General features: G+C 36.9%; 1 protein-coding gene across 1 annotated transcript; it reads right to left on the reverse strand.

Annotated features, from left to right (window-relative positions):
- Window positions 1–1,101: 1,101 nt before the first annotated feature.
- On the reverse strand, window positions 1,102–27,626 carry B4GALT6 (beta-1,4-galactosyltransferase 6; the record flags this gene model as incomplete). Its single annotated transcript, XM_082278411.1, has 9 exons — window positions 1,102–1,249; window positions 2,504–2,605; window positions 3,390–3,512; window positions 5,714–5,901; window positions 6,720–6,836; window positions 7,331–7,455; window positions 11,571–11,684; window positions 12,042–12,158; window positions 27,512–27,626. 9 exons carry the CDS (start codon window positions 27,624–27,626, stop codon window positions 1,102–1,104), a joined length of 1,149 nt encoding a protein of 382 aa, XP_082134537.1.

The following is a 27,626-nucleotide window of genomic DNA, read 5'->3' on the forward strand; positions in this document are numbered from 1 at the left end:
TGCTGCTGAAAATCCCACACGGCAAGAATTAGAACTATTAGAACTATGCTTTATTATTCTCTTAAAAATCTAACTTTAATATTCTTCCAATGAAGACACATTTTTGGCTCTTCTGATTTTGGAGGAATAAAAGTGCTGTTCACTAGAATTTAAAAAAAAAAAAAAAGGACAATACCAAAATACTGTACGCACCCAGACACATCGTTTTAGGCATGAAAATCCCTGACATTGACACTAGTGGCACACTTGGAAACAGTTAAGAGTTCCTGTAGATCATAATATGCAACAACTGCAAGATTTTCTGTAATACACATGCAATATGCATATAAATACGATTCAGATGGCAGGCAGGGTATCATACAATTTTGCTGGCAATAAATAAAATTAAAAGCTTTCTTTCTAGCAGGTTCATATAAGAAAGTGATTTTTCTATATAGATATGCAGGAGGCCTAGAGCTCAAAACTAGTATAACAGTTTACAGTCATAGCTGGCCAACAATTAATATTTCCTTCATTTCACATAAGGTATAACCTTTTTATAAGCATACTTACATTTTACACTTGTTCTTTCATGCTAATAAAAACATTCCTATAGAATTCAAACAAGAACACACTCAAATACATACTGAAGCATAAAATATTGAACAACTGAAAAGCAATATACACACATTAATTTACATCACATATTTACAAAACACATTTTAAAAAGAAAAAAAAGCATTCATTTAAATACGAGGAGGGGCAGTTCAGTATAAAAAATTCCTGGAAGAGGCCTCTGCCCTTATTTCCGGAGAAGCTACAAGTCTCATTTCTGCAGTTTATTTAGTTGAGTAGTTAAGATAGAGAGTTTGAAGAATGAAGGCTTGAACAGTAGTCTCATGCTGTAAACATCTGAGTGGTAGCTGCTGGCTTTTCTTTCAGAACAAAATGCATGGTACATACAATCACTTTACTTCTCATCCCAAATATGCATCATCAATTGGTGAAAAAACTCTAATTCTAAGCTGCTGTTTGTTGGTTTTGTTTTGTTTTACAGTGTTTATCAGTAGCTTCCAGTGTTAAAAGTTTATTCTGGTAGGATATCTTGCCATTCCACTTCCATCAATAGTCTCTAACAGGAGCGAGTTCTGGCATGAGATTAACAGTTATATTTTTATACAATCTACTGACAAGTACTTTAGGAGTATATACTAAATTGTTCAACCCATCAATATACTGACGTTCTCTGGAATACCTCAGAAGTTTGTATCTGCAGAAGGAGTTGGAAGAAGAAAAATGAGAAAGATTTGCAAGAAACAATTCAATTGATGTTAGAGACGATACTGTGACAGTCATTTAATTTTGAAATATACCTTAAATTCTGAAATTACCTTTCAAACCTTTGAAATTACCAAATAACCTACCTAAGCTTTAAAAGCAAGCTTTTAAAGATTTTTACTACAGTTAGATTTTATGGTTGCATATACAAGTTAACATTAAGACTATATAACAAAGGAGGCATTCAATATGTAAACTTTTTATGGTCCCAAACTAAATAGATTTTTAAAGATTATTCAATTTCTTCATGTTCTTTTGCTATAAAATTAAACTAAGGAGCCTAGGGAAGATTTGGGAATCTTCACTGTTCATCATTATACATTTAAATGTCTGAATTGATTTTCGTTTCACTCTTGAGACTCCTGCATGTGCAAACATCTAAATCTGAGGTGATTAAAAAACAGTTCCCATCCCCCGTATTACCCACATATACATTTTAGTTTCATAGAACAGATTTACTCATCTCTACTGCATGTGTCTATTCAAAATTATGAATAAAAGAGAAAAAGGATGTTCCCAGAAAAAGACATCCATTGATAACAGAATTGAGCAGTATTTCTAGTTACAGGAAAACATATATTATAAACCCTTTACTTTGTGTTTCACCTTCTAAGTTTTACATGTAGGTCATCTGCTGCATTCTGGTTTCTATTCAAATCCCAGGGCAGGCAGAACTTCCTGGCCAGTTTAAGTGTTTTGTAATTTTGTAGCAAAAGAAAAGAATCCCAAAAGAAAACATTTAAGTCAATGTGTGCAAGAAATGAGAAGACTTGTATCTCAGAAAAGAATAAAGTATGAAGGAAGAAACCAATCCTTGAGGAGTTCTAAAGTCTGTTTTTCATGCAGGAGTCATTTGCCCTAGCTGCATTGCTTCCTTATGCAAAATATCCAAAATAGCCAACTAATGGAGCCCTGCCAGCACTAATGCCAAAACTATTATGGAAAAATAACATTCTGGATCAAAGATTCTGATGATAATATCTTCTGACACACAAACTCAGTCTCTCTCATGGTTAAATAAAAAACATCTGAACAGCAAATATAATGTGTTTTAAAAAATAGGAATTTTAGCACCAAAGAGGAAATAACACCGATAAGAACTGACTGCTTATTCATACGTGTGGATGCAAGAAAAAAATTTTACATCTTTAGCTGTAGTATTTGAACATTCCTCTGTTTTTCTTACCGTCCCAAAAACTGGACTTCACCTCTGTGATGATGAGGAATGGATTTGTACTTCCCTAAATCGCCTTCTGGTCTTGTTACATTGTATCCAGCATAGTGAACCCTGCCATAAAATACATAAACATTTGTAAAAACATCTTCTTACAACTCACCATACAAGTTCAAGCAAAAGTGAAAAATACACATCAAATATTTTAAAACTAAGTCTTTATGTTCATTGACATTCTCTTCCTAAAAAAACCCGTAACACTCCAAACCCAATAACTGAAAAAGCTGGCAAAGTGCAAAATAATAATAATTTCATATTTAATATTTCCTGCTTGTTCCAGCATGAAAACGTGAAAATAGCAAGAAAAAAGTATAAAATTCTTCCTTTAAAAGATATCTCTTTATATAGAAACTCATTCAGAGCCTTTCAATAGCTCAGTTAGAACAGTTTAGACTCATTCACTGGGAGCAATAGGTAATGCCACGAGCAGTGCTGTCCATTGTCCAGTCTGGGACTATCAGTGTATTCACAAATTAACCTCTCTCTCAAACACTGCTCCTAAGATATGAAACTGATGCTTACTCTACATGCCTGTGGAATGGTATTTCATAATGCTAGCAGCAAAAGTGAAGCAACATGCTTAGTGTGATTACCTGTTGTTCTTTCTGTTACTTGTCACAAGGCCTAGCTTTTAAAAACCTGCTAGCTGTCCCCAGGCCAAGAAAAAGGAACATCATACTTATCCCTTCAAATGGTATATTCGGATATTTCTGAAGCAAACTATGCAGAATTTGTCCATTTAAAACAAGTTATGAAAAGGTAACAAGTGACAAGAAAACACACCCAGCTGGTCTCAAAGGGTGGATGGTACAGAAAGACCTAAGCACTCAATACTCACCTGTTCCAAAGATCATCATCTTCTCCACCCCATCCCCAGAAGGCATTGGGAAAACCATTGATCTTCTTGAATTGTTCCACTGTCAGGCCACTTACACCACCAAAGAACTCATTGTATGGAAGGCTGGAAACAAAAGATAAATTCTGTATCGTTAGCTGAACTTTGATAGGTAGCCCTCTCTTGAACAATACCTTTCCAAAAAGCAAGAGCCCCAAACTAAGGACATGAACAGAGGCTGAATGTATTCACTAAGGGAAACTGGTTCGCAGATTGCCAGCATTAAGTGACATACAGCAAGCTGAACAAAAGGTTTGCAGTAGTGTCTGATTTGCATAAAAGGTGCTCTTAAACTGTAGCTCCAAAGAGTATCACCCATAACAAACAACAGTCTACCAGGTATTTCAGATGGCTGATTTAGACCCATAGCTGAAGTGTTAAGTGAAGCCCTCAAACTATTTATGTTGACACTACTCAACTGAAAAAACCTCTTTAATCAACTGAAAAATTACAAATCAGTAACGCATCAATTAAATAATTTTAATTCTTTACTATATTCTACAGAACTGTCAAAACTTGAGAGAAACAGCTTAAGAGCACCTATTAAACAGTGAATGGCACACTGATTTAAAAAAACATTTTCCAGTTTTTTAAAGATAAACTTCTGAATCAAAAGGTTCTACATGCTTTTCTTTCAGTAAGCAACAGTAATTGCTAACATATATTATTAAGCAGTAAGCAATTGGCCAACATGAACAGCCACAATATCTATACAAAATACTATGCCCCAGCCAATGTCATTTCCAGTCCTCAAAACACTCTGTCAACCTAGAAAAAATAAATATCTATATTTACTTCCATCAATATTAACTGGCATCCTTAACCCAGAAGCTGCTACAGTAAAGCAGCTTTCTTTCAGAAGCAGCACACAATTCCATAAAACAGAAGTGTCTCAGGAGACACTTCCAAATCTGGAACCTTCAAGGAGTTAAGACTATCTACAAAAAGATTTACCATTGCTTAGGACACAATTGCCACACTGAAGGACAAATAACTCCAGAATGCAAGGGGAAAGAAAAATATAAAACCATGTAATTTCTGATCTCTGTGGAAAAACAGGATTCAACCAAATCTGAAAAGCATTTGGGGAAGGTTGCAACTATATTTGCCTTTCAACATTTAACTGAAGTAGCAAGTGTTCTAACCTCCCTCTCTCCCTCTCAGAAAAACCTCACATACATACCTCCAAAATAACCAACGAAAAACCACTGTCAACCCAAAACAAGACCACCAACCAAAACCAACTGGAATATGACAGTTAACGGGACTGTTTAGAGGTTTATTTATTTTTGTATTTTATAAATCTGGTTCATTTATACATTCATCAATTTTGTAAATACTTACCTATTCAGACATTTTATAAATGTATATATAAATACATAAAGTGTTTTATAAGTACATATAAAGATAGATGAAATCTCTTATCTATATTCATGAGCGCTAACTTTTGTATTTTTAAATACACATGAAATCTTTAAACATTTAACTGCTGATTGGTTGACAACTTGATGTCCAGACAGAGCCATGGTTTCAAGGCATTGCTTTTGATCTGTTGGTTGACCGGGTTGTCAACCTGATTAACTTCACAAGTGAAGTTCAGGATAGCAGATGCATACACATAGCAAGCAATAAGCTACAGCTTCACGTGAAATGATTCCAAGAACATCATGAGATAGCAGAGTGTTAAAAAGCAAGTGGCACATCATTAATGTAAACTGGCAGAAGAAAAGGAGGCAAGAAAACTGCAGGTCCCACTACATTCACCAAATGTAGAGACTGAAAGACAATATACAAAATGGTCCAGCAGTAAGAAAATCTTCAGTTTAAAAAGCAGTATGAAACAGAAATAAAAGTGTACATTTATGAGAAAATAAAGACAGACATTTTTCCTGTGATATTTTGCTGCAGATTATCTGCTTTTCTTTTGTAACAACCAGTACAAGGGTTTATGTAGCCAGAAAACATTTCTAGTCAGTTAGGTAGGATTTTCCCCCTTGACACACAAACCATTTTTTTTTCAAGATCAACCTCATTGCAACAAGCTCAACATTGAAAATTATAAATAATATCTTCTAATTAGTAACATATCAAATGCAGACATTAAATTTAAATCTTTATTTTAGTAACTAAATAGTCATTTCTGTAAATAGCATAACAGGAGGTCCGTTTGCTGTTTTCACCTACTGTATTTAGTGTCACAAAATTCATACACTTTTAAAATATTTCTGGGTACTTAAGAAACAATGTGAATAAAACTCTTTACTTACATGTACATGTATTTGTCCAGCTTTGCTGCAAAATGGCGTGGCATTTCTCCACATCCATAGTAATTTCTGTCATTCTCAGGTAGATGATCCACATCATGGAATATTATGCAGTCCCAGACAGCATCCTTCATTGCCTCTTTGAAGCCAACATTAAAGAGCATTGCACGATTAAAAGGTTGTGTACCTGTCTTCACACAGAAAACAAAGGAGACATTGTAAAAATCAAGGAGAGACAAAAATTTCAATACTATGAGAAAAACATACTCTAACACACACACAAAAAAAAAAAAAAAAAAAAGACAGTGATGCCTCTTTTGACTGGCTGGTCATGCTGGGTTGGATGCACCCCACGATGGGGTTTGCCCTCCTGGCTGGCAGGGCACACATTGCTGACTCCTGTGAGCCAGGACTGAGCCTGGTTCCGGCTTCCAAACAGCACCCCCAGACCCCTTTGTGCAGGGCTGCTCTCCAGTCACTACTCTCCCAGTTTACACTTGTGCCTGGCTTTACTCCATCCTAGGTGCAGAGTGCAACATTTTGACTTATTAAATTTCATCCCATTAATCAGTGCCCAATGCTCCAGTTTATCTAGATCCCTCTGTAAGGCATCACTCAAAAGTCCAACTGACACATGTGGTTGACATCATCAGAAAGTTGCTGATGGTGCACTCGGCTCCTGCATCCACTGAACGTAAGGCCCTGGAATTGAGCCCTGAGGAACACTGCTACTGACCTACTTTTTTGCCTTGAAAACTTACAATGACAATAGATTCTAAGAGGCCATGTTATTACCTACAAAATATCAGCCCATATTTGAAGAAAAGCATCATGTATCTGGCCACTGCTTAAACTGGGGAATGGAGGTGAACTTTCCTTTTCCATTTAAAGGAGAAGAAGAGTAGAGTAACAATTTTGAAATTCTGGATTCATCCAAATCTTGGTAAGAATATCAAATCCCTTTTAGTAAGGAATCTTCAGAAGTCACTTTTCAAGTAGATGCTGTTACCTGTTCAACAACATAGAAGGCGAATTCCAGCCGCTGCTTCTGCAACATAGGTATCAGATGACGGAAAAAAATTGGAAGATGCTCATGACGATTCCGAAAAGGAATAAGGATAGCCACCTTCAGGAAAAAAAAATTAAGCTATTACATCAGCATCTTAAAATGTTAAGATTTCAATAAAAATCACGTTTCCTGTGGCTTTTCAACTTCTACATTTATATTGGCTCAGTGTTTCACATGTTGGCTCCCCCTAGGAAAGCGTGTTGGAAATTTGCTCAAGTAATTAAGAAAAAAAATGTGAGTAACACATAAATAAGATTTTCATTTTATGTTCACCTGCTTCTAGTTGTACTTCAAGTAACAGACACATAGGATAGATTTGCATGCATATGATGAAATCTTTAGTAACAACAGCTAATGAACCTTTGAAAGTTCTTGATGATCCATTTCAAATTTTTCTCCTAGCTGAAGTTTCTTCTTGAGCACAGATGGCATACTACAAATACTATGAGATACTACATATATAGCACCAAAAGACTGAGTGCCTGCAATGGCAAACTATTCTTACATATCAACATGAAAAAATTAACCAAAACAGAAAATCAGCATCTCACCTTCCACCGTGGCTTACAGTCGTTTGGTTTCCAGTGTCCTCCTGGTTTAATGTCTAAATCTTTTGAAAACAGTTGCTGAATTTCATCAAAACTAATTTCACTCATATTGACATCAATAAGGCCTCCTAAAGAGAGGAAAAAACCCCTTATTTATTAATTTCAATTAAGACAACTGATCTAACACTACAAGGGATATCACAGACAAATGGCATCAGAAATTTGTAATTACACTACTACCTACAGACTAAAAAGTACCAATTTATACTATCCTCTTAATCTTTAATTTTTTACAGAATGAATTTCAGTATTTCCAAAAACAAACAATCCTTCCATAAAACCTATTAAAAAAATACTCATTTCAGAGGACACAGAACAAGCAAAGTTCTGCATCTATTACAGAAAATTTGGATTGCCTTTCATTTCAACTACCACTGTTAACAATTCTACATCATCTGCACTACTGAACCTTTACTCAAATTCTGTGTGCCTTCCTCCTCCACTTTCACGTTAAAAGAAAATGCATCATCGCTACACTCAACAAACTTCCTCAATTTAAATTTTAGATGACATGCACGTTTCATGTAGAGTCTTCATCCACTAATCCACCACTATCTGCTTCAAACCAATTCATAGCAATGGGCTGGATTTGAGAATTACCACTGGTAGAACTAATGACCCCAATGGGAAAAGCTTTTGCAAAAGGCATTAGAGTGGAATTCAGTAAGTAATTGAATAAGGACCACAATATGGTTCGAAAAAAATCAGGTTAGTACTTACTATGAGAAAATATTAACATTTAGTTGATAGCTGAAAGATGTCAGTCATTAGTTTATGCATGTGAAAAATGTCAAAACTGGAAATAATGATTCATAGTAAATACCCACAAAAGCAATAAAAAGAATCAAGAAAATCTGGGGAGAAGACTAATGTAGCAGTCATTAACCAGAAGCTCAAGTCATTCTTCAGCAACTACTACACTCTAAATCATCAAATAAAAATCTTGCAAGAAATTTCTGACAAACACTATAAAATATTATTCTTATTTTTGTCTAGAAAGTTAAGTATTTTGGTGAGGGTTGGTATTTTAAAGTCAGTCAAAAAATCACTTCGATTTTCTCCCCTGTGTCCATACCCAAAAGATCCTATTTGTGCCCAATACATTGCTTTGTGTCGCTGACTAGTTATCTAAATCTTCTGTAAATATTGACATTTTTGGAACATAGTAGGAATAACTATTGTTTTCAGAAGAAGGTAGAAGATACTGCAAGAGCTATTTTAGTTTTGGATATGATTAAATATAGTACTACTTGCAAATGAAGAAGGTAACTATTTTTTAATGTAAAATCATAGGTGAAAAATTATAAAGAACAGTACACTATGGAGCTATTTCAAGAGAAGATTTAAAGAAACCCACATTTATTTAATTATTTTAGGAAAAAAGGAAACCTGGCAGTTGCTAAAACACCTGTATAGATAGACACTAGAACAAGCTAATCCTACAGAGGTTTTTAAAAAAATTAAATAATATTTTAAAACAAAAATAATTATTTAAAAATAAGTTTAAATTATCATAATGGCTGCGTCTGAAACTCTTCAATAACCCAAGAAAGAAATCTTAAGAAATATAAATTCAAGGTCAATCAAAGGACCAGCATATAAACATGTACAAAATAAATTTAAAATAAGAAATTTAAAAAATCAATTTCAACTACCAAGAGACAGAAAAGCAACAAGAGCCTTTCACTTCAATTACAGAATCTAAAAGGAAAATAAAGATAAATGAAGGCGAATTACTACACCAGAAAGGGGAGCAAATAACACATGATGTGACTGAGATACCTCAGTCTTCTGAGAAAAGTTCAGATGTGAACAGATCCTTACAGAGTTTAAATTAGAAAAAAAACATCAAATGGTAAAACAGTATTTAGATAAAGCAGGTGCTTCTAACTTTATGGGACATAATGAAATTCCATCCAGAGTGTTTAAAAAGCAGCTTTAGTAAAACCTGAAGTATTGGTACTATCAAAAGTACACAGATGAGCGAATAGAAATCAGCATTTTTTCCCTGTCACTGGTGGGGAGCAGGAGAAGGCGTCTCTGTAAATAACTGGGCTTACTAGTCACTACTTCCATTAGTCTCTAGCAGGCTGCAATAAAACACATTTATACAACCTGCAAAATAAGAGAGCTGAGAAAGCAAAAAGCATTTTGAAGAAGAAAATCAGAAAAAAAAAATTGTTTCAACAAATCAGATACAGAAACCAATAAAGTAAAATTAATTAAAAAAAAAAAGAATGGCTTGTTACTCAAGGAAAAAATGAAGCATGCACAGCAAAACAAGCAATACCTGGCTTTGCTGCAGTATGTAGAGAGACAGTTTTACAGTTTGTAATGGATTGCACATTAATATGAGCCAATGCAATGCACTTGTACAAAAATAGAAAATCTCATCCTGGAATGTATTAAGTGCTGCTATGAGAAAAAAAAAGAGAAGTTTTACAAAACTAACTTGTTTTGTAACCAGGATTTAAGCCAGTTATGATGATTTACAAAGAAATCAAATCTAAGACAGTCTACGGTGCAAAAAGATCAAGAGTGACAAGAGCTTTAGAAACTATACAGTCTAGAAAGGCTGGGATTATCAATTTATCTACAAAGGAAGAGACAGACAGATTCTTGTACTGCTTCTATCTCAGAGGAGATTTGCTTATGAATTAGAACAGCATTGCTCAACCAGTGGGTTATAACCTGTAAGGCTGAGTCACACAGAAAAGGCAATAGCTGCTCCTATTTTAAGAGCATATGTACTTGGGACCAAATATGATTTTACCATACCCCTTTCATGACATAAATTTGGCAAGTTGATGTAAAGAAGAAAAGCTGGCTTCTATAATAACCTTAGACCAATTAAGCATGTCAAAGTATACACGATTCAACACTCTTTCTTCCCTGGCTATCTCACACTTCCTACAACATTTCATTAAATTAAATGATCTTCAGAGATGCTTTATTTAGACTATAATTAGAAAGAGATGATGATTAAAATGGTATACATGAAAACCAAAAAGTGAAACACATACCCCTTTGTTGAAAAGTAACTTATCCAGTGAATAATTTTCTATTAAAATTATTTCTCTATTAAATTAAAGAGGACAGAAGAAGCACAAAGCAATTACTAACAAAAAAAAACAACAACAAAAACAAAATGGTAAAAGGAAAGCAGCATCAAGGAGATCTATTGAGAGATTACTGGTAGAATTACTTAGTTTTCAGCTAATCTGACAGAATTCCAACAGCCAGATCCCTTGAAAATGCCATTAAAAATACTAATTTATATGCATTTTTCAGTCAGCAAAATCATCACTCTTGTTTCTCTGATTATCCAGATTTGATATTCACTGAAATTTTTGTTTCCAAAAGTAGCTAAAATATTTACTATTGCAATAATTTGGTTTTATTTGTTTATATGTTCAATATTATATAAAAATATGATTTTGAAAGTGAAACCCTATGTCTGGAGGGAAAGAGGCTGAAAAAAGGATATTATCACACCATGGGGCTAATTACTACCTGGCTTAAGACAGTTTTCTATATGATTTAGTTTCACAAGCAACAGCAACTGATCTATACTTTTGGCTCCATGTCTGTATATTTAAAATATAAGAAACAAAGCTTAGAAACTGGCATTATTGAAAAAAAACACAGATAACATGCACTGTTTCTGTTTTCTTCAACAAATAAACTTCTCAGCTGAGATTTTTAGAAAGGTTATAATGGAATCTAGATTATCCTAATAAAATCCACTATTTCTCTTCGAAGAAAAATTGATCAGAATTCAGTTTAGCTGTCAGCAACAATTTTTGGCATGATATGGATCTGAACTGCTCTATTGAATGTTTAATTACTTGCTCATGCTGAATGACAGCCCACAGATTAAGTCAGGTGTCTAAAAGACAAGAGGTTAGAATTCTGGAATGCATCACAAGTAACTTCAGAAACTATGTGAAATTTTCTCTCCTACAAATCAGTAGTTTAATTACTTGATTTCAAATTAGTAAAGGTGATTAGTAAAGAGACCAAAACTTCAGTAACACATTAGTTACAGGCAAACTTCTGTCCATTATCAGATGTATGTTATTTCATTACTCCTTATAATTATATTTTATATTAAAATAACTGTGTTTTGTTTAAAATACAATTTAACTTACTAGATAAACATTAAGGTCAGTTTAAAACTTACTCATGTAAGGCAGCTTCTCTGGACAAGGCTGGTAAGGAGAGTAGGTGAAGTTCTCTGGAAGATACATTGTTGTTTGGGCAACACAGTCACTAGAATTGTTTCCTTCAGGATAATCTTAAAAAGAAGAATTGATTTTTGTAAAAACCTATATTATCCACTATAATTGTAACATATCATCATGCAGGTCAGAGCATTAATTTTTAGTTAACAAATTCCTAGAAGCATGATTTAAAAAGCATTTTATTGCACTAGAGGAATAATAATTAAATAGAAATATCTTTGTTACAGCTGCCACATATATTTCCTATTAAAGTGAACTGATAAATAGTATCAACTATTTGACCTTCACTCCAATTACAGAGAAGTAGGATTTGGGTCAACATTTTCATAATCAAGTTATGTCATTAATGATTGGCTTTTTTTTTTTAAAAAAAAAAGGCCTTTTAAAAATTAAGTAAGAAATATTCTTACCTGTGCCATTCAGTGTAGTATTTTTATTAGTGTACAATCTTATCATGTGTCCTATCGTTTTTACATTTTCTCTCAACATTATACCACGAGCTTGCACCATAAAGAGATATGTGTTTGCTGGTAAAACAAAAAGCAATTTTGAATTTGTATTAAAATAATGTATTTCCAAGTTATTCTAACATACATCTACAATGTGTTCAACATTTTTTACTCTGTCTGAATCCATGGTCAGTGAACAATAGTTCTTTGAGATGAAGGTCCACACAATGAAACCTAACAGCAACAATAGAAAAGACTAAAATGGATTCATAACCATGGCTCTATACAAAACCAAAAACTACAGAATGTCAATAGAAATTTTATATGACACTTTCATTTCTCTTTAACTTACAAAAAGCAGCTGAGGGTGACAAGAAAATTTAATTTACCAATAAAAAGATTTTCTTATGTAAATACATCTCATCATTGAAATATAGGATAAAAAAAAAGTCAAAAAAACCATTTAGTCCCATATAATGGTCCCTTTTTTTACTCACTATTTAACACAACTTTCAGTCAAAATGCACTGCTATTCATTCACTCCGAACAGCTGCTTTGTTATACAACTGCTACAAATCACTGCCAATCTCAAAGTATTAATGTTTTATAATTATACATGAAATATTTATTATAGGCATCAAGGGTGAGTAAATCAACATTCTGAGTAATTAAGTGGCTCACTAACAACAACAGCATGAAATATTTCTGTTTCAATCTTGCACCCCAAGCCCCAAATGTGATCTCAAGATATTTCTTTGCATTAAGCAGAAGTTAGTAAGGTAGAAATGAAGCTGCATTTGTATCTGAGTGAGCAAATGCCTACCCAAAACTCAAAGACCTAAAAGAATATTGGAAAGGGAAGGATAAATTTCCTTTACAGAAGGCAGCAAAGAGGGTCAAAGGGATCATCTGCCACTTCACCAACATTAAGCACCCAGTTGTCTGGGGGATATTTGGCTCCCCGTAACTAGTAACCACCCTAACAAAAAAAAAAAAAAATGCTCTGCGTCTTTGTAGGAAAGAACTAAACATATCAGGAGTGAAAAATAAATAAAGATATTAAAGAAAAGTTAGAAAATTATCTCAGGAACTCCATCAGATGACCCACCACCAGTGGCATGACACAAGTAACTCCAGATCAACTGGTAACTTCTTCCAGCCCAACAGAGAGAGTCTAGAGCTACAGAGAACTGTGTGTAACGGACTGGGGGCATTTCCAGAGGAAAATACAGTAACTCATTCCACCACATTAGCAAACAGTACTACCAACACCTACAGAGATAAAAACACCAGCATAATATTTCAAAGAATACTATTTCAAAGCCCTAAAACAACGACTTTATTTTTTAAAATAATTAATGGAGGGGTTCTCCTGGCTTTCAAAGAGCTCCTTATTAAAACAAGGAATATTAACAGCCAAAAGAGAGGCTCTGAACATGCCAGGTGCCATGCATGGCATGTAATTTTCAAACCCTTGGACAGCATGACTAGCTGTGTTGGTTAACAAGAGTTTACATGAGTATAAAAGTTACTCAGCTGCTAGGATCCTGAAATTGTCTCAACACCTTCTGGCCACTAAAGAGAAGCAAAACAAAACAAAAACCTACAACTTTGGCCTGATGACAGAGGTAGGAAATCCCACAAGAAAGATTCTTATCAGGATTTAAGACAACAGATAACATTCAGATTTCCCTACAGAAAAACTACACAAAAAGTTCTCAAAATTTTAACCCAATTCACATAAAGTAATGATGTGGTTCCTATTATTTAATTACATTTGTAGTTTTCCATTCAAATACTGGGATTTTTAGGGTGTCTCTACTAAGCATTTCAAGGAATCTGCGCAATTTGTGAACTCATATATGAAGTTACCTACTAAAGAAACCTCCTCCTTTAGGAATCAACATAAAGGCAATTAGATCTGTTCCTCCAAGAACAATTCTTTACCTTCAAACAAACAATTTCAAAATTCAAGGCTTTCCTGAAAGTAAAACATGTGTATCTTTGCTTTCCAAATAGGACAAAATATTCCTAATTAACAAAAAATTTCTTTCTTCAAACGTTAACATATTTTAAGTTGGTATCAACCTTTCTTTTTCCCCATAAAAGTTTTTTTTCTCCCATAGGTACAGCTCTTCTCTTCAATACCTTCCTATTCCAATACTAAAATAAAGTGGGGTTTTTAATATAAATACGTTAGTAAATACTGATTTCAGAGATAACCTCTGGAAGACTGTGTGCTTTATTCTCCTTTTTAATGTGATACCAAAAGCCCAAGTCACTTGAATTTTTAACTCTGCAGAAGGTTTATAGAGCTTTCAGCAGGTTTATAGAAGTATAACCTTAGTTCACATAAACCAAATGTGGTAGGTTGATATGGCTAACAGCTAAGTCCTCACCGTTGCTTGCTCACAGCCCTGAAGTGAGATGGAGGAAACAATATGAAAGGCAAAAGTTTTAGGAACCTGATGTGGTAAAGAACTGAGAGTTAGATTTTCAAACAAGTCCACAACAAAGTCAAGAGAGCCATGTAAATGTTAATTTTTATGGGAAATGTTACTGAAGTCCAGATAATGTAGACATAAACGTTGGAAAAACAAGATTTTCTGCAAAAGCACATATATCTTCCCTTTCGTGAAGTAAAGCTTACTCCTTCTGACATAGAGGAGAAAAATTTGAACAAACACACAAGACCTTTGTGAGAAAGTTAGAAAAGGCATTTGTCTCAAAAATAGACATCACAAAAAGATGTAATTGAAAAAAAAAACCCAACCAGGTAAAGTCTGCTGCCACCTTGAATACTCTTAAGAATTCAAGAGCTGCTCTTGCTACCAGGAAGATCTAACCTTGCCACGTTTTTATCAAGTAATTCTTTTAGTCTACCTCCTCTTTCTGGCTGAGCTGCTTGTCAACTCACTATCCAACTCTACTGAAAGACATAAGCAAAATAAAACATTCTCCCTTTGTGGGCAGTCTGTGTCCCTGGGTGTCTGGCACAACCACAGTTACAAGGAATACAGATCTGCTCAGTTTATTCCACTATCATTCAGCAGCTGCTTAGGTAGCAGCAGGTGCTCGAGCAGCCAATTAATTACGTCAGAAGCTAAAACATCAGGCAAAAATCAAAGATATTAATTTAGTTCTAAAAATAAATCTCATCTCCTGTCAAAGACCTGTGAGAAAGAGCACAGTTCACATGTCACATCAACCAGCAGCAACAGCAACAAAGTATTCAAGCCACACAGGCCAGAAGTGCAACAGAGAAATACAGTTTTCCTTCTAGGGGGTGGGGGATGACCAATAGCAGAAGGCAGCCAGATAAAACTCCAGAAGGAGTACACTGATGGCAACTTCCTGACACAAGTGCTAGAGCCAGTGAGAGGAAGTGACCTGCAGAACCTCATACTTACCAAGGAGAAAAGGTTCACTGGGGATAGGAAGACCAAAGGCAGCCTTGGCTGCAGAGATCATGAGATGGTAGAGTTCAGGATCCTAGAGGCAGGAAGAAGCAAAAGAAAGCTCACAACTCTGGACTTCAAGAGAGAAGACTTTGGTGTCTTCAAATATCTGTGTGGTGGAGTCTTATGGGATGCGGCCCTTAAATGATGATAGGGTCAAGAAAGCTGGGTAATATTCAGGAATAATCTCCTTCAAGCTTATGAGAGATCCATCTCAATGAATATGAAAAGAGACAAAACGCCAGGAGGCCATGGATGAACAAGGACCTCCTGGAAAAAAAAAAAAAAATCAAACACAAACATAATACAGTGGGAGGAAACAAGCCCAGGTAATGCAGGAGGAATATAGAAACGATATCTGAGTATCCAGGGAGACAGTTAGGAAAGCTAAAGCCCAAATGGAACTAAGTCTGGCCAGGGAGGTCAAAGACAACAAGAAGCATTTCTGTAAGTACACAGGTGACAAGAAGAAAACTCAGGAGAATGCGAACCCACTGCTCAACAAGAAAGACGCATGGGTAAGTCTGCCATATTGAATGTCACCTGTCTCTCAGACTTTATTAACAAGGCCAGTCTTCAGGAAGTCCAAGTCCCTGAGACCAGTCTGGAACAAGGAAATTGTACCCTTGCCCTCAGTGGAAGACTTCAGCAAACAGGACATGGGTTAAGTCCATGGGCCCTTACAGGATGTATCAAGTGCTAAGGGAGCTGGCAGATGTCATTGCACAGCCACTCTTGACCATCTTTGATCAATCATGATGAGTGGCAGAAGTGCCTGAGGACTAGAGGAAAGCAAATGTCACTCCTGTCTTCAAGAAGGAGGACCCAGGGAAGTACAGGCTGATCAGTCTCAGCTTGGTCCCTGGGAAGGTGATGGAGCAGCTAAACCTGGAAACCATTCTTCAGGTACATGAATGACAAGAAAATCATCAGGAACAGTCAACCATCTGGATAACCTTCTATGACGAAAGATAGATAAGGAAAGAGCAGGGGGCATTGTCTACCAGGACTTCAATAAGACCTTTCACCCTGTATCCCATAAGATCGTCATGGACAAACTGTTGATGTACAGGCTAGCTGAGCAAACGGTGAACTGGATCAAAAGCTGACTGACCAAGCCCAAAGGGTGAGGTCAGTGACCAGTGATGTACACCAGGGGTCAATAGTGGGTTCAGTCTCTTTTAACACCTTCATTAGTCATCTGGTTGACAGGCAGAACATAACCTCACAAAGTTTATTTATGACACAAAAATGGTAGCTGATATGCCAAAGGGACATGCTGCCATCCAGAGGTACCTCAGCAGGCTGGAGAAATGTGCTGACAGGAACTTCATGAAGTTCACAAGGAGCAGTGCAAATTTCTGCATCCGGAGAGGAACAACCTTGTGCACCAAAATATGCTTAGCGAATCCAATGGGAAAGCTTTTTGACAGAAGAGTCTTTGGAGGTCCTGGTGGACATCAAGTGGAACATGAGCCAGCAATGTGCTGCAAAGAAGGCCAACAGCACCATGGGATGCATTAGGAAGAATGTTGCCAGCAGGTCAAGGTGATCCTTCAAAGCCTTCACTCAGCAGTGGTGAAACCACACCTGGAATAGTGTCCAGTTCTGAGCTCCACAGTGGAATAGAGAACATGGACATCCTGGAGCGCATCCAACAACAGGTCATGAAAAAAACAAAGGGACTGAAGCATTGCTCCTGTGAGGAAACGCTGAGAGAGCTGGGATTGTTCAGCCTGAAGAGAAAGTTCAGGGGGCCACATTAATGTGTAAAAAGGGTGGGTATATATGTATACAATGTATTTGAAGGGAAGGTGCAAAAAAAAGAGCCAGGCACTTTTCAGTGGTGCCCAGGGACAGAACCAGAGGCAGTGGGCACACACTGAAACACAGGATGTTCCACCTGAACACCAGGAAACAGTTCTATACTGTGAGGGGGATGGAGCACTGGCACAGGTTGCTCACAGTGGTTGTAGAGAACATCCTCAGAAATACTCTAAAGCCTTCTGGACACAGTCCTGGGCAAATGGCTCCAGGTGGCACTTCTTGAGCACTTCTTGGAGGTTGGACCAGATAACCTCCAGAGACTCCTTCCAACCTCAACTATTCTGTGATTTTCTTCTACTTTTGTCTTTCTGCATTTGTACTAACCATCACTGTCACAGTGCAAGGCAAAGCACAAACCGGGAAGGCAAAATTTCAGGTGTAACCAAAAAAAACATCTAACCATGTAAATACCTAGAAGCAATTTTATTCATATGCTTCTTATTTCACTGTACATGGTTCATAATAAGTAAGGAAGAGAACTTCTGACTCAAGGAACATAGAATCCAGGCTGTCATACAGTTTACAAGGTAATCAGATGGAAAGTGCAGGGAGGAATATAAAACAACACATCCATATAGGGTACCTTGGAATCAATACCATACTCAGTGTTCCATCTCAAGCACCTGCAAGTGTGAGCTCAGAGCTCATAACTAATTCAGATGACGTTTTCCTATGAATTGATCCAAATCTGCATCAGCAATCATAAACACACAGCCACATGTCAGTCATCAAAAGTCCTGGGTTTAGGGCATTATTTAAAACTCATTCTGATAAAGCACATTAGGGCATTAAAGGGATCATCCTGTATTTCAGAGGACACATTAAAAATATCAGATGGATCATTTTTTGTCTCGAGTTTCTATAGCTCACTAGTTATTAATAGTTTTGTGTGTTAGACTCCTGGGGGGGCAATGTATTAATTCTAAAAGTACAAAAATATCTGTAAAAATGGTTCCATATTTTATATCAGGTAGCTTTCTGTTATTTAAATATTCACTTGAAGACTATTTGCACCTTTTTTAAAGAAAATGGTCTCATTCACAGATCCTTCTCCATTAGGGAATCATGCTCCTTCCAAGCAGTACAATAAAAATCAAAGCACTTCTCACAATACTGCATTAGTTTATCATCCCACAAATTCACAGGAAAAGCACAAGACTCATTTTTATATAGAAACTTAGTAAGTTATCATGCTGTACTCATACACCAAAGCAAAGCCAAAAAAATATGCCACGCACTTAGAAGCAATCAATGTAGTATAATACACAACAGAAGAAGTGAAGTTGAAACTGGGTCAGTGACTGACATTCTGAACAAGACTAGGAAGTTAGAAATGTGATTATTTTAAAAACAAAGAAGTACTAATTATTACCAAAAATGTTTTTTTAAATGCCAAACAAAAGATGAACAAACTTGGAGGTCACAGATCTGATTTTAAAATGCAGCTTTTATTCTGCCAAGGAAAAACCAAAAAAACAACAAAAAAAAATATCCCAAACATAGAAAAAGCATTATGTCAAGAATATTTTCAAAGCAATTAGCAAAAAGTTAACACGCCCGGACCTTAAAAAAAAAAAAGGAGATCTATCATCAGAGCAGTTGTAGCAACATTATACACTGATCTTTCTGGGGAAAAAAATTGCTGAAAAACTCAGATAGGAAATACTTTGTAGAGAATCCACGGATTCTGCAAGAGTCAAATGCAGTAAACCAAGCTTCACAGAGAATAGGTCTTGACAAATGACGATTGCCCCTGAAGTTACTCATCTGCTAGTCAACACCAGTCTTCACAGGACTTCTGAACAGCACATTCAACATATTGCATAAGAATTGGTATGGATTCAAACAGGTTAACAGCAAGTTCTCCACTAGTAATTGTAAATGGGGAATCATCTCATGGGGGCATTTCTAGAACAAGTCCCACAGGGATCTCTTCTTATCTCAAAGTTATATGATATTGTTCTCAGCAATACTAGAGTTAGAAATACATTATTTGTAGAGTTCATGCATGGCATGAACAGAGAAGTGTTAAATATTAAATTCTATTATTAATCTAAATATACAGTAAATAGAGGTCAGATGAAGATTGCTTCTGAAACATCACAGTTACAATTCTAGGAGCTAGAATATTTCCACAACTACAGGATAGTGACTTTAGTCTGTAAAACTGATGCATTAAACAATTCAGCAGTGAAGGACAATATGCCAAGTAATGTAAGACTGCTGTAAACTGGTTCCTATTCAAAAATGGAAATTTACAACAAACATCAATAAATACTATTGTAAGTGTTCAACTTCCTTAGTATTGTATTTATTTTTATACATTTGTTATTAACCAGAAGTTGTCTTTAAAACAGATACAACAAGCATGAAATAAAGAAAAAAACTGTGCCTTGAAATATATTCTTTCTTGATTTGTTTTTGTATATTCAATGGCAGTTTTGCACTATTTGTAAAATAATAATAAATCCAAATTTATTTCACAGGGATAGTGAGACTGCATTTGAGTCTGTATATGTATACCTCCCTGCAAGAAAAACATGTTAGAAAGACATAGATCACCTCAATCTATTGATAAAAACAAAAGCTACCAGTGTTTCTGGAGGCTAACAGTGATCATTGGGATGGTGCAGATGGACAAATCTGAATCAGCTGCAACAGAGAAGCTTCAAAATTGTTTTAATACTTCAAACAGCCTCTGTATACTCACTGCAACAATGGATATGCCAAATGGATGAGTCCTCTGACTGCAAGTCTGAGGAATTGGATAAATGTCAGTTCACTGTTTATTGGGAGACAGTAAATGAGGAGATCTCCATTTACAGTGAAAAAAAAATCGAATCAAATTTTCTGTCCCTAGCAGTAGTTTTAAGCATGATAAAGGATACAATTTCAATATAATTTTCAACATATCTGATACTATTTTATCCTCTCAGGCTATTAGTTGATTAGACAGTAAGCCGTGGAATAATTCAATAAATGCACAATGAACTGAAGGTAAAGAAGGACAACTGCAAATCTAAGAAAGTGAACTGACCATTGGCAATACCTTGCAAAAAATCATCTTTTGTATTTTAAAGTCCTGAAACCAATCTCTGCACTGTGTTCACGGGGATCTAGCACTGGATCCCACACAAAGCATAATCATTTCATGCTGTTCCCCATAATATCATTGCATAATTTGAATACAAAAGATTACCTAGGACTAAGAGCCATAGAAAAGCAAGCAAAGATAGTCACTTGTAGAAATAGTCTTATTAATGAAAAGCCAGTAGATAAGCTATCTTTCACCACAGATGGATGTGGAAATGGTTAAAGCTTTGGCCACGTCAGTAAAGCATCACAGTTCAGATAAATGTCTCCAGGGTACACAATCTCTCCTTCTCAACCCACGAGAAGAATGCATTCAAATAACTGGCTGGATTAAGTGAAAACTCACTTCACATGAGGTCTCATAATTACTTTGTCCTTGTGAAGTTAGCTGTACACCATAAGTACCTGGGGTTTTTTCTGTTTTCTGACTAAGAACATCACAAAATGAATACTGATTGAAATCTTATGCAGGCAAATTCCCTGACTAATAAGTACTAACACCCAAGGGCTTTAGGAAAACGATCAGAAAAAAATGCAAAACTGATTCAGAAATAAATATACATGTTTATTCAAAGTTAATTTGTTGGTAAAAGTGAGAGACAGTCATGAACGACAGGACTACAGTAATTTATTCCTCATCAGGTGCTAGGAATGACTGTGCTGGGCCAACATAATGGAAAAGTCTTTGCACCTCCCAGAACAAGGCAGGAAACTTACCCATGATACTGCCCGAGTTAAGTGGGCTCATTGAGCTCAAGCATTTCAGAATGCTGAGGAACGTTTGATCACTGGAAATCAGAGATCAAGCAGAGAGTGTTTAAACCCCATTTTCCCCTTTGCACAAGAGAAAAAGGAAGGTCCCTATTAATCAGAAAGTTGACTACAATTTCACAGGTAAAGGATTTGATGATAATTCGTGGAACTGACATACAAAACTGCAATGCAAGCAAGAAGAAGACCTCTGCAGCTAATAAAAATACTGCTGCCTCCAAATGAAGCCTTTAATAACAGGTGAACTTTAATAATGGAATATAGCTGAAAATAGCTCCCAAACAACAATCAGTTCTGTAATACAGACATTTCCCTGCAGAAATTATGAAACAATGGGACAGACAAGTCTCATTTACTCAAGAAACTTGTAAGAGTCCCATGAGAATAATTCCCTAGAAAGGAATAAAAGAAGGCAGTAAAGGGGGAAGGGGAGGGGGGAAATTCAAGCATGAACATCTACCACATCCTGCAAAACTCATCAGACTTTTATCAGATACTGCCACACAGCACGAGAAACAAGCAAATTGTCTTAGTCCTCTTTCACTGCAGCCCTTGAGCTGCAGTAGACCTACACACAGGCTCTATTACAAAACCCCCAGACAAGTCATTTACCAGCCACCTATCATTGTGGCAAACACAGTCAACAGTATCCTGCCCTGTATTGGCAACAGTATAACCAGCAAAACGATAGGAGCAACTGCTGTCTCTTCAGCAGCTTGTGAAACCGTATTTGGGGTGAAACCGTATTTAGGGTACCATGTCCAGTTTGGGGATCCCACCAAGACACAAACATTAACATACCAGAGCAAGCCCAGAGGAAACCTTCCAAAATCAAGCATATTATGTACAAGCAGAAACTAAAAGAAATGGGTTTGTTCAGTCTTAAATAGAAATGGCTAAGAGGAGGATGCATTTCTTTGCTGTCTTCAGCAATATAGTACTGTTGTATAGAGAAGACTAAACTGAACACTTGAAAGTACACAGTGAAAAGACACAAGGCAATGAACATAAGGTGGGATACTATGATTACATATTACAATTTTCTCACAGTTGTCTGACACTGGAACAGGTTTCCCAGAGAGACAGCAAAATCTTCATCCCCGGATTTATTCAAAACTCAACTGGACAGGACTCTGAGCAATTCGATCCAGTAAGATCTGCTTTCAGCAGACGGCTGGATCAGGTGACTTCCAGGTGCCCCTGCCAATCTAAATTAATTCTATAATCAAAAAACAAGTCTTTAGAAATACCACAACTGCCACAGATGCCAGGAACAAGGAATATCAGCACAAAGGCTGTGCCCATATTTATGGGCTCAGCATCTGGAAGCACTGGCAAATGGTTATCTTGCTGACCGCATTTTCAGCACTCTCCTCCATTTCTGCACAAGTTCAAAAAGTCATTCTTTCCTATCAGGAAAACTACTTCCTAGTAACAGAACAGGAAATGGATTTATAAGAATTGTGAGCTAAAACCAATAGAGATGTTTCCAAGTTCTATGTAGGCTGCACAGGTGCCTTTTCGTTAGGACTGACAAAGAAGGAGCAAGGTTTTAATAAAAGAAGCAAGAGACCATAAGAGAGAAAATATTAGCTGTTTTTTTCTCCTCAATCTCATTTCACCATTCAGGATTCTTAGTTACTGATGTCAAAGCAGACTGCATCTTCTTTGATCACTGCACTGTTTCATAGCTAGTTCTTATTTGAACTGCATAGGTCATCATGTCCAAGGTAGACAAGCTAGAACCACAAAATATGCTGAGCTGGGAAGGACCCACCAGGACCATCAAGTGCAACTACTGATCCTGCACAGGACCCCCCTAAGAATGTCACCATGTGCCTGAGAATGTTGCCCAAACACTTCTTGAACTCTGTCAAGCTTGATGCTGTGACCTCTTCCCTGGAGAGCTTGTTCCAGCACTCAAGAACCCTCTGGCTGAAAAACTAGACCACAATTGACTACAATATGGAGAACTCTAAGGTACTCTTCCACCCAGTCTGGCAAAGGTTCTCTGCTGGAATAAGACAGAAAGGAATAACCCAGGGACGAATAAGAGGTCATTTTCTGAGACCTGTTAGGTCATCCAATGTAATTTCAGTTATAATGCTGAGAGCAAATGGGAAAAGCAAGGAAAAAAGAAAAAAATGTCTCCTGTAATACTCAGGTTGCTTTGGCAGTGAAACTGGACCAGCAAATGCTCTCCCTTGGTCATCATTGCCTTGTTAATTTGTCTCATTCTCCTAATCTTTGGATGCTTTCCACCTGTAAACTTGAACCTTCATATGGGTTCTGGATAGCTGTCAGGACTAGACATAGATTACTTGAGTCCCTTTTATTACTACTGTTATCTACAACACTGAAAAAAACCCCCATATTGGTGCCAAATATTCCTGCTCTCAGCTAGCTTCTTCAGCGTTTATCTAATACATTAATATTTACAACTTTCAATGAAATTTCAGAATCACAGGCTATTAATTCAAGATCAGAAATTTCAGTTTCTGCTTTTACCAGAGGAGCACCAAATGAAGTACTGTCACAAAAGTGGTCATTCTGGAGAAGCAGCACCTCTTATCTGCTTTCACAGAACATTTGAGACTATCACACAGAAGTATCATTAAACATTTAAATGAAATTTTTAAATTTTAAACATTTGAAATTTTTTTGACTATTTTAACGTGCCACCCTATCCCTCAAGGCTTTCCTCCAAAACATCCATTCAATTAAACAGGAAAAACTAAAATTAGAAAAATAGTTGTCTTCTCTAATTAATAGTTAGAAATCAATCTGCTCTTCTTTTTCAGCTCCTCTGACTATCAAAAGACCAGCAGGGTGCTGAGGTAGGGTTGCAACCACCTCTACCACATCCAATCACCTGTGCTTACAGAAAAGGGAAAAGCAGGCACATGAACAATCCCAACATAGTGCATTAATTCTTCTCTACCACTTAAATCCTATATTTTTATATTATTTGCAATATTATATGTCTTAGTCTCAAAACACAGAACCATGTCCGAAAACATGAAATGCGTTTTTCCTCCCCTCATATTCTGAAATACATGGAATAATAAAAGCTTCCATTTCCCAAAGAATTAACATTCTGAGAGGTCTCTTCAAAAAACAAACAAAGCCAAACAAAACAACAAAAAAAGCAGTGATATTATTGCAATATCTGTAATTATGGTGCAAATGAAAACATTTCATTATTAGACAGAAATAATTAAATATCTTAAAAGTAATTAAGATTTCTTTCCTCTAATCAAAATGTCAATATTTCAAGTTGACCTAAACTGCATTTGTTACAAAATTTGCAGTTTTGTCAAAAAAAAAATGCAGTAACTCTATTTTCTAAATAGTGTGAGGGACAGAGGTGTGATAGAGACCTCTGAGAATACTTCCAGTGCTAACAGCTTACTTGTGCAGACATCTTTTCCCTTCGATAACCCAGGAATTCCTTGGTAAGGGGGAATCCCACTCCAGTAGCCCATAAGAATTCAAAATTTCAATCAACTTTGACATCTCAAGAAACCATTCTGCTGCATAACTCACTCAATTTTTCCTCTTCCACCTTCCAGTACACTGCTGCTCCGTAAAACATTTGGGAGTCCAACTTCTCCCTCTCTTTTCAGTTCCTCTGACCACCACAAAGAGAAGCCAGCCAGGGAGCAGCTCCACTTCCCTACAACACAATTAGAAATTTCTTCCTCTCTGACACTGTGCCTTGTAGCTTGTTGAGCAAGAAAATGTTCTGGTGAACTAAAATATCTTCAGTAAAACATATCTGCATACATAAATTATGACAGATCCCAGTGATTGCATGAAAAGCTGCTAACAGGTAAGGTGGCTGAGCTTCAATAGGCAATCTTAAGCCCTCCTCCTCTCCACACACACAATCAGCCTTGACTTAGATACATCAATTTCATTACACTCAGTAAAAAGGAGCAAGTACAGTGAAATATTCTATCACAATATGCAAGTGCCATGACCAAACAGCATAGAATTATTAGATGAATCATCTGCCTGTAAACTTGGGTGCTCCTGAGTGCTTTGAAAATCTTCTGTTCTTACAACTTCTATTTTCGCCATGAATACTGCCAGGAAGCTTGTTGGTTTTGAGATAATATCTGACCTTCTTTCTTTCCATTCCACACAGTAACATTTTAAGGAGCAAATTCCTGGGAAATCAGCATCACATCTGCAGGCTGATAGGCTGAGACATAAAACTTTCCTACTGCCCTTCCCTTTACCATTTCCTATATTCTCTTCCCCAGGATCCTTCAGACCAGCACAGCACAGTAGTGTTTCAAGCTGGACCTAAGAAGTGCCACAGACAAGGAATAAGTTCAATATTGCAGGGTTTTGGCTTAAGCTGGATGAGTTCACAACATAACTGGATACAGTTAGGGCAGCACAGCATTGATCAGTAGCTGGAAAGAGCTGTAATCTCATAAACTCATGTAACTACCCAAGATTTTTGCATTGTTAAACCACATCTTGAAAGGGCCAACTACAATATTTGTGTCTGAGATAGCAAGAGAGACTAGTTTGAGTATGATTCTTGAGAGACTAGGTTGAGTATGATCAACCCTCAAGGTTGATCAGACCTAACTAACCTACCCCAAGAACAGTTTTGAGGTACCTACTGTTGATTTAATTTCATTCCTGGTACAAAGGAAAGTGAACACACACGTAATTCCCAATAGCTGAGCAGAAAGATGAAGTCAGAAATTAAAAGTTTCATCACTAAAGGCTCTGATTCTGAACAAGATACTGCATAAACCTTGTTTAGTGAGACAGTGTACTTCCTAAGAAGATACCCATTGGGAAGAAGCATTTAAATAACAAAGTAAAACTGCAGCTGCATACATTACGTAAGATGTTATACGTTTCACTTACAAAGATGTAGAAACTGTACTCTGCTATTTAAATCATATACCAATTACTTGCAATTAAAGTCTACTTTATGTATGTATCCTGCACAAGCATCTCAAAGACCTAAGATGTCTAAACGGGCATCAGCATCATTCTCACTTGGAAGACTACATCACATCCCTTTCAGCAGGGAAACACTGACAGACAAGAAAGTTCAGGACTCCAATGCATTATATATTTCCTAATATTTTTTTGTATTTATTTGAACTAGAAGAGTAATTGGCAGACTTGTCAATAATGTAGGAAGTACATAAGTAAAGGGAGACCTATAAAACAGTAAGTGAACTATATAGAACTATTTAAGCATAGAAGCAGCAATTGCACCTTGAAAGTATTTACAAGTTAAACAGATGGTGAACAAGAGGGAGCCGAACAGCATAAAGACACAATCAACAGGAAACAATTCATCAGTGTGGACTTTTTGTAGTAATGACTGCAGAGAAGAGTTTTAAGCACTAAGGACAAAGAGAGAGACGATTTTGCAAGTATTTAGGTAGCACCTGGTAAGACAGGAGTTGTACAGAAAAACATGGCAACGTTCCCTGGAAAAAAAGGAAAACATTCCCTAATCAAGAGACACCCGACACAGTGAAATCTCACACAGCACCATACAGGATACCACTGGCTTTAGCTATGGGGTAATGCTAACCAGTTCCAAAAGGATGATCTATTGAGAAAAAGCCTGATGGTCTCCCAGTAACAGCAGAAGAGTGAACTAAGGAAACCAGCACATTTTTTTTGGCCTGTTTTAGACACAAACTTGCACAGTTTTTTTATGAAGCTTCTTCTAAGTCAATGGTTTGTCTCCCTCTGAAGTGGTTCCTTCAGAAGTGGAAGTTACCAAACTGTAAAACCTGTGAAGAGGGAGAGATCCCACTAACGGAAGTAAAAAACAAATATTCAAACTGGTTCCTAATTTTGTTCACACGGGCTTTATTATTAATGCAGTTACTAACAATTTGAAAGATTAATACATTCAAGTGACTCCAGCAGTTTTGCAGTTCTTTCCCGGTTCCTACCATTGTGACACGACGAAACGCTGAGCCGCTTTAGTGCCTCTCTTTGCCAGCCTGAGAAGCAAGGGCAGCATCCACCTACCTCGCGATGGCAGATGAACCTTCTAGAGCGTTTGAAAGCAGCAGAACAAAGATGCGGCATCCGCGCACGTTACCGCCGCCCCCGCCGGCCGCCCCGACCCTTCCTGAGCGGGTGGGATCGCGTTCCGACAGCCGAGCCACCCCTCGCCCGGCGCCGCCCGTGCCCTCCCCGCCGAGGTGACAGCCCGGGGGAGGCGGGCGCGCCCCCCACCACCGCCTTCACCCCCACTCCCCGAGGGGGCGGCTCCGGACTCACCGATCCCGGGGGCCACATAGATGAAGTAGAGGCAGGATGAGGAAAAGGAGAAGAAGAAGATGAAGGCGAGCATGGAGCGGTTGGAGACGCGCAGCGCCTTCCGCAGCAGTGGCAT

The sequence above is a fragment of the Coloeus monedula genome (assembly GCF_965178545.1).
Source record: "Coloeus monedula genome assembly, chromosome: 1".
In the NCBI taxonomy this organism is placed as follows: Eukaryota; Metazoa; Chordata; class Aves; order Passeriformes; family Corvidae; genus Coloeus; species Coloeus monedula.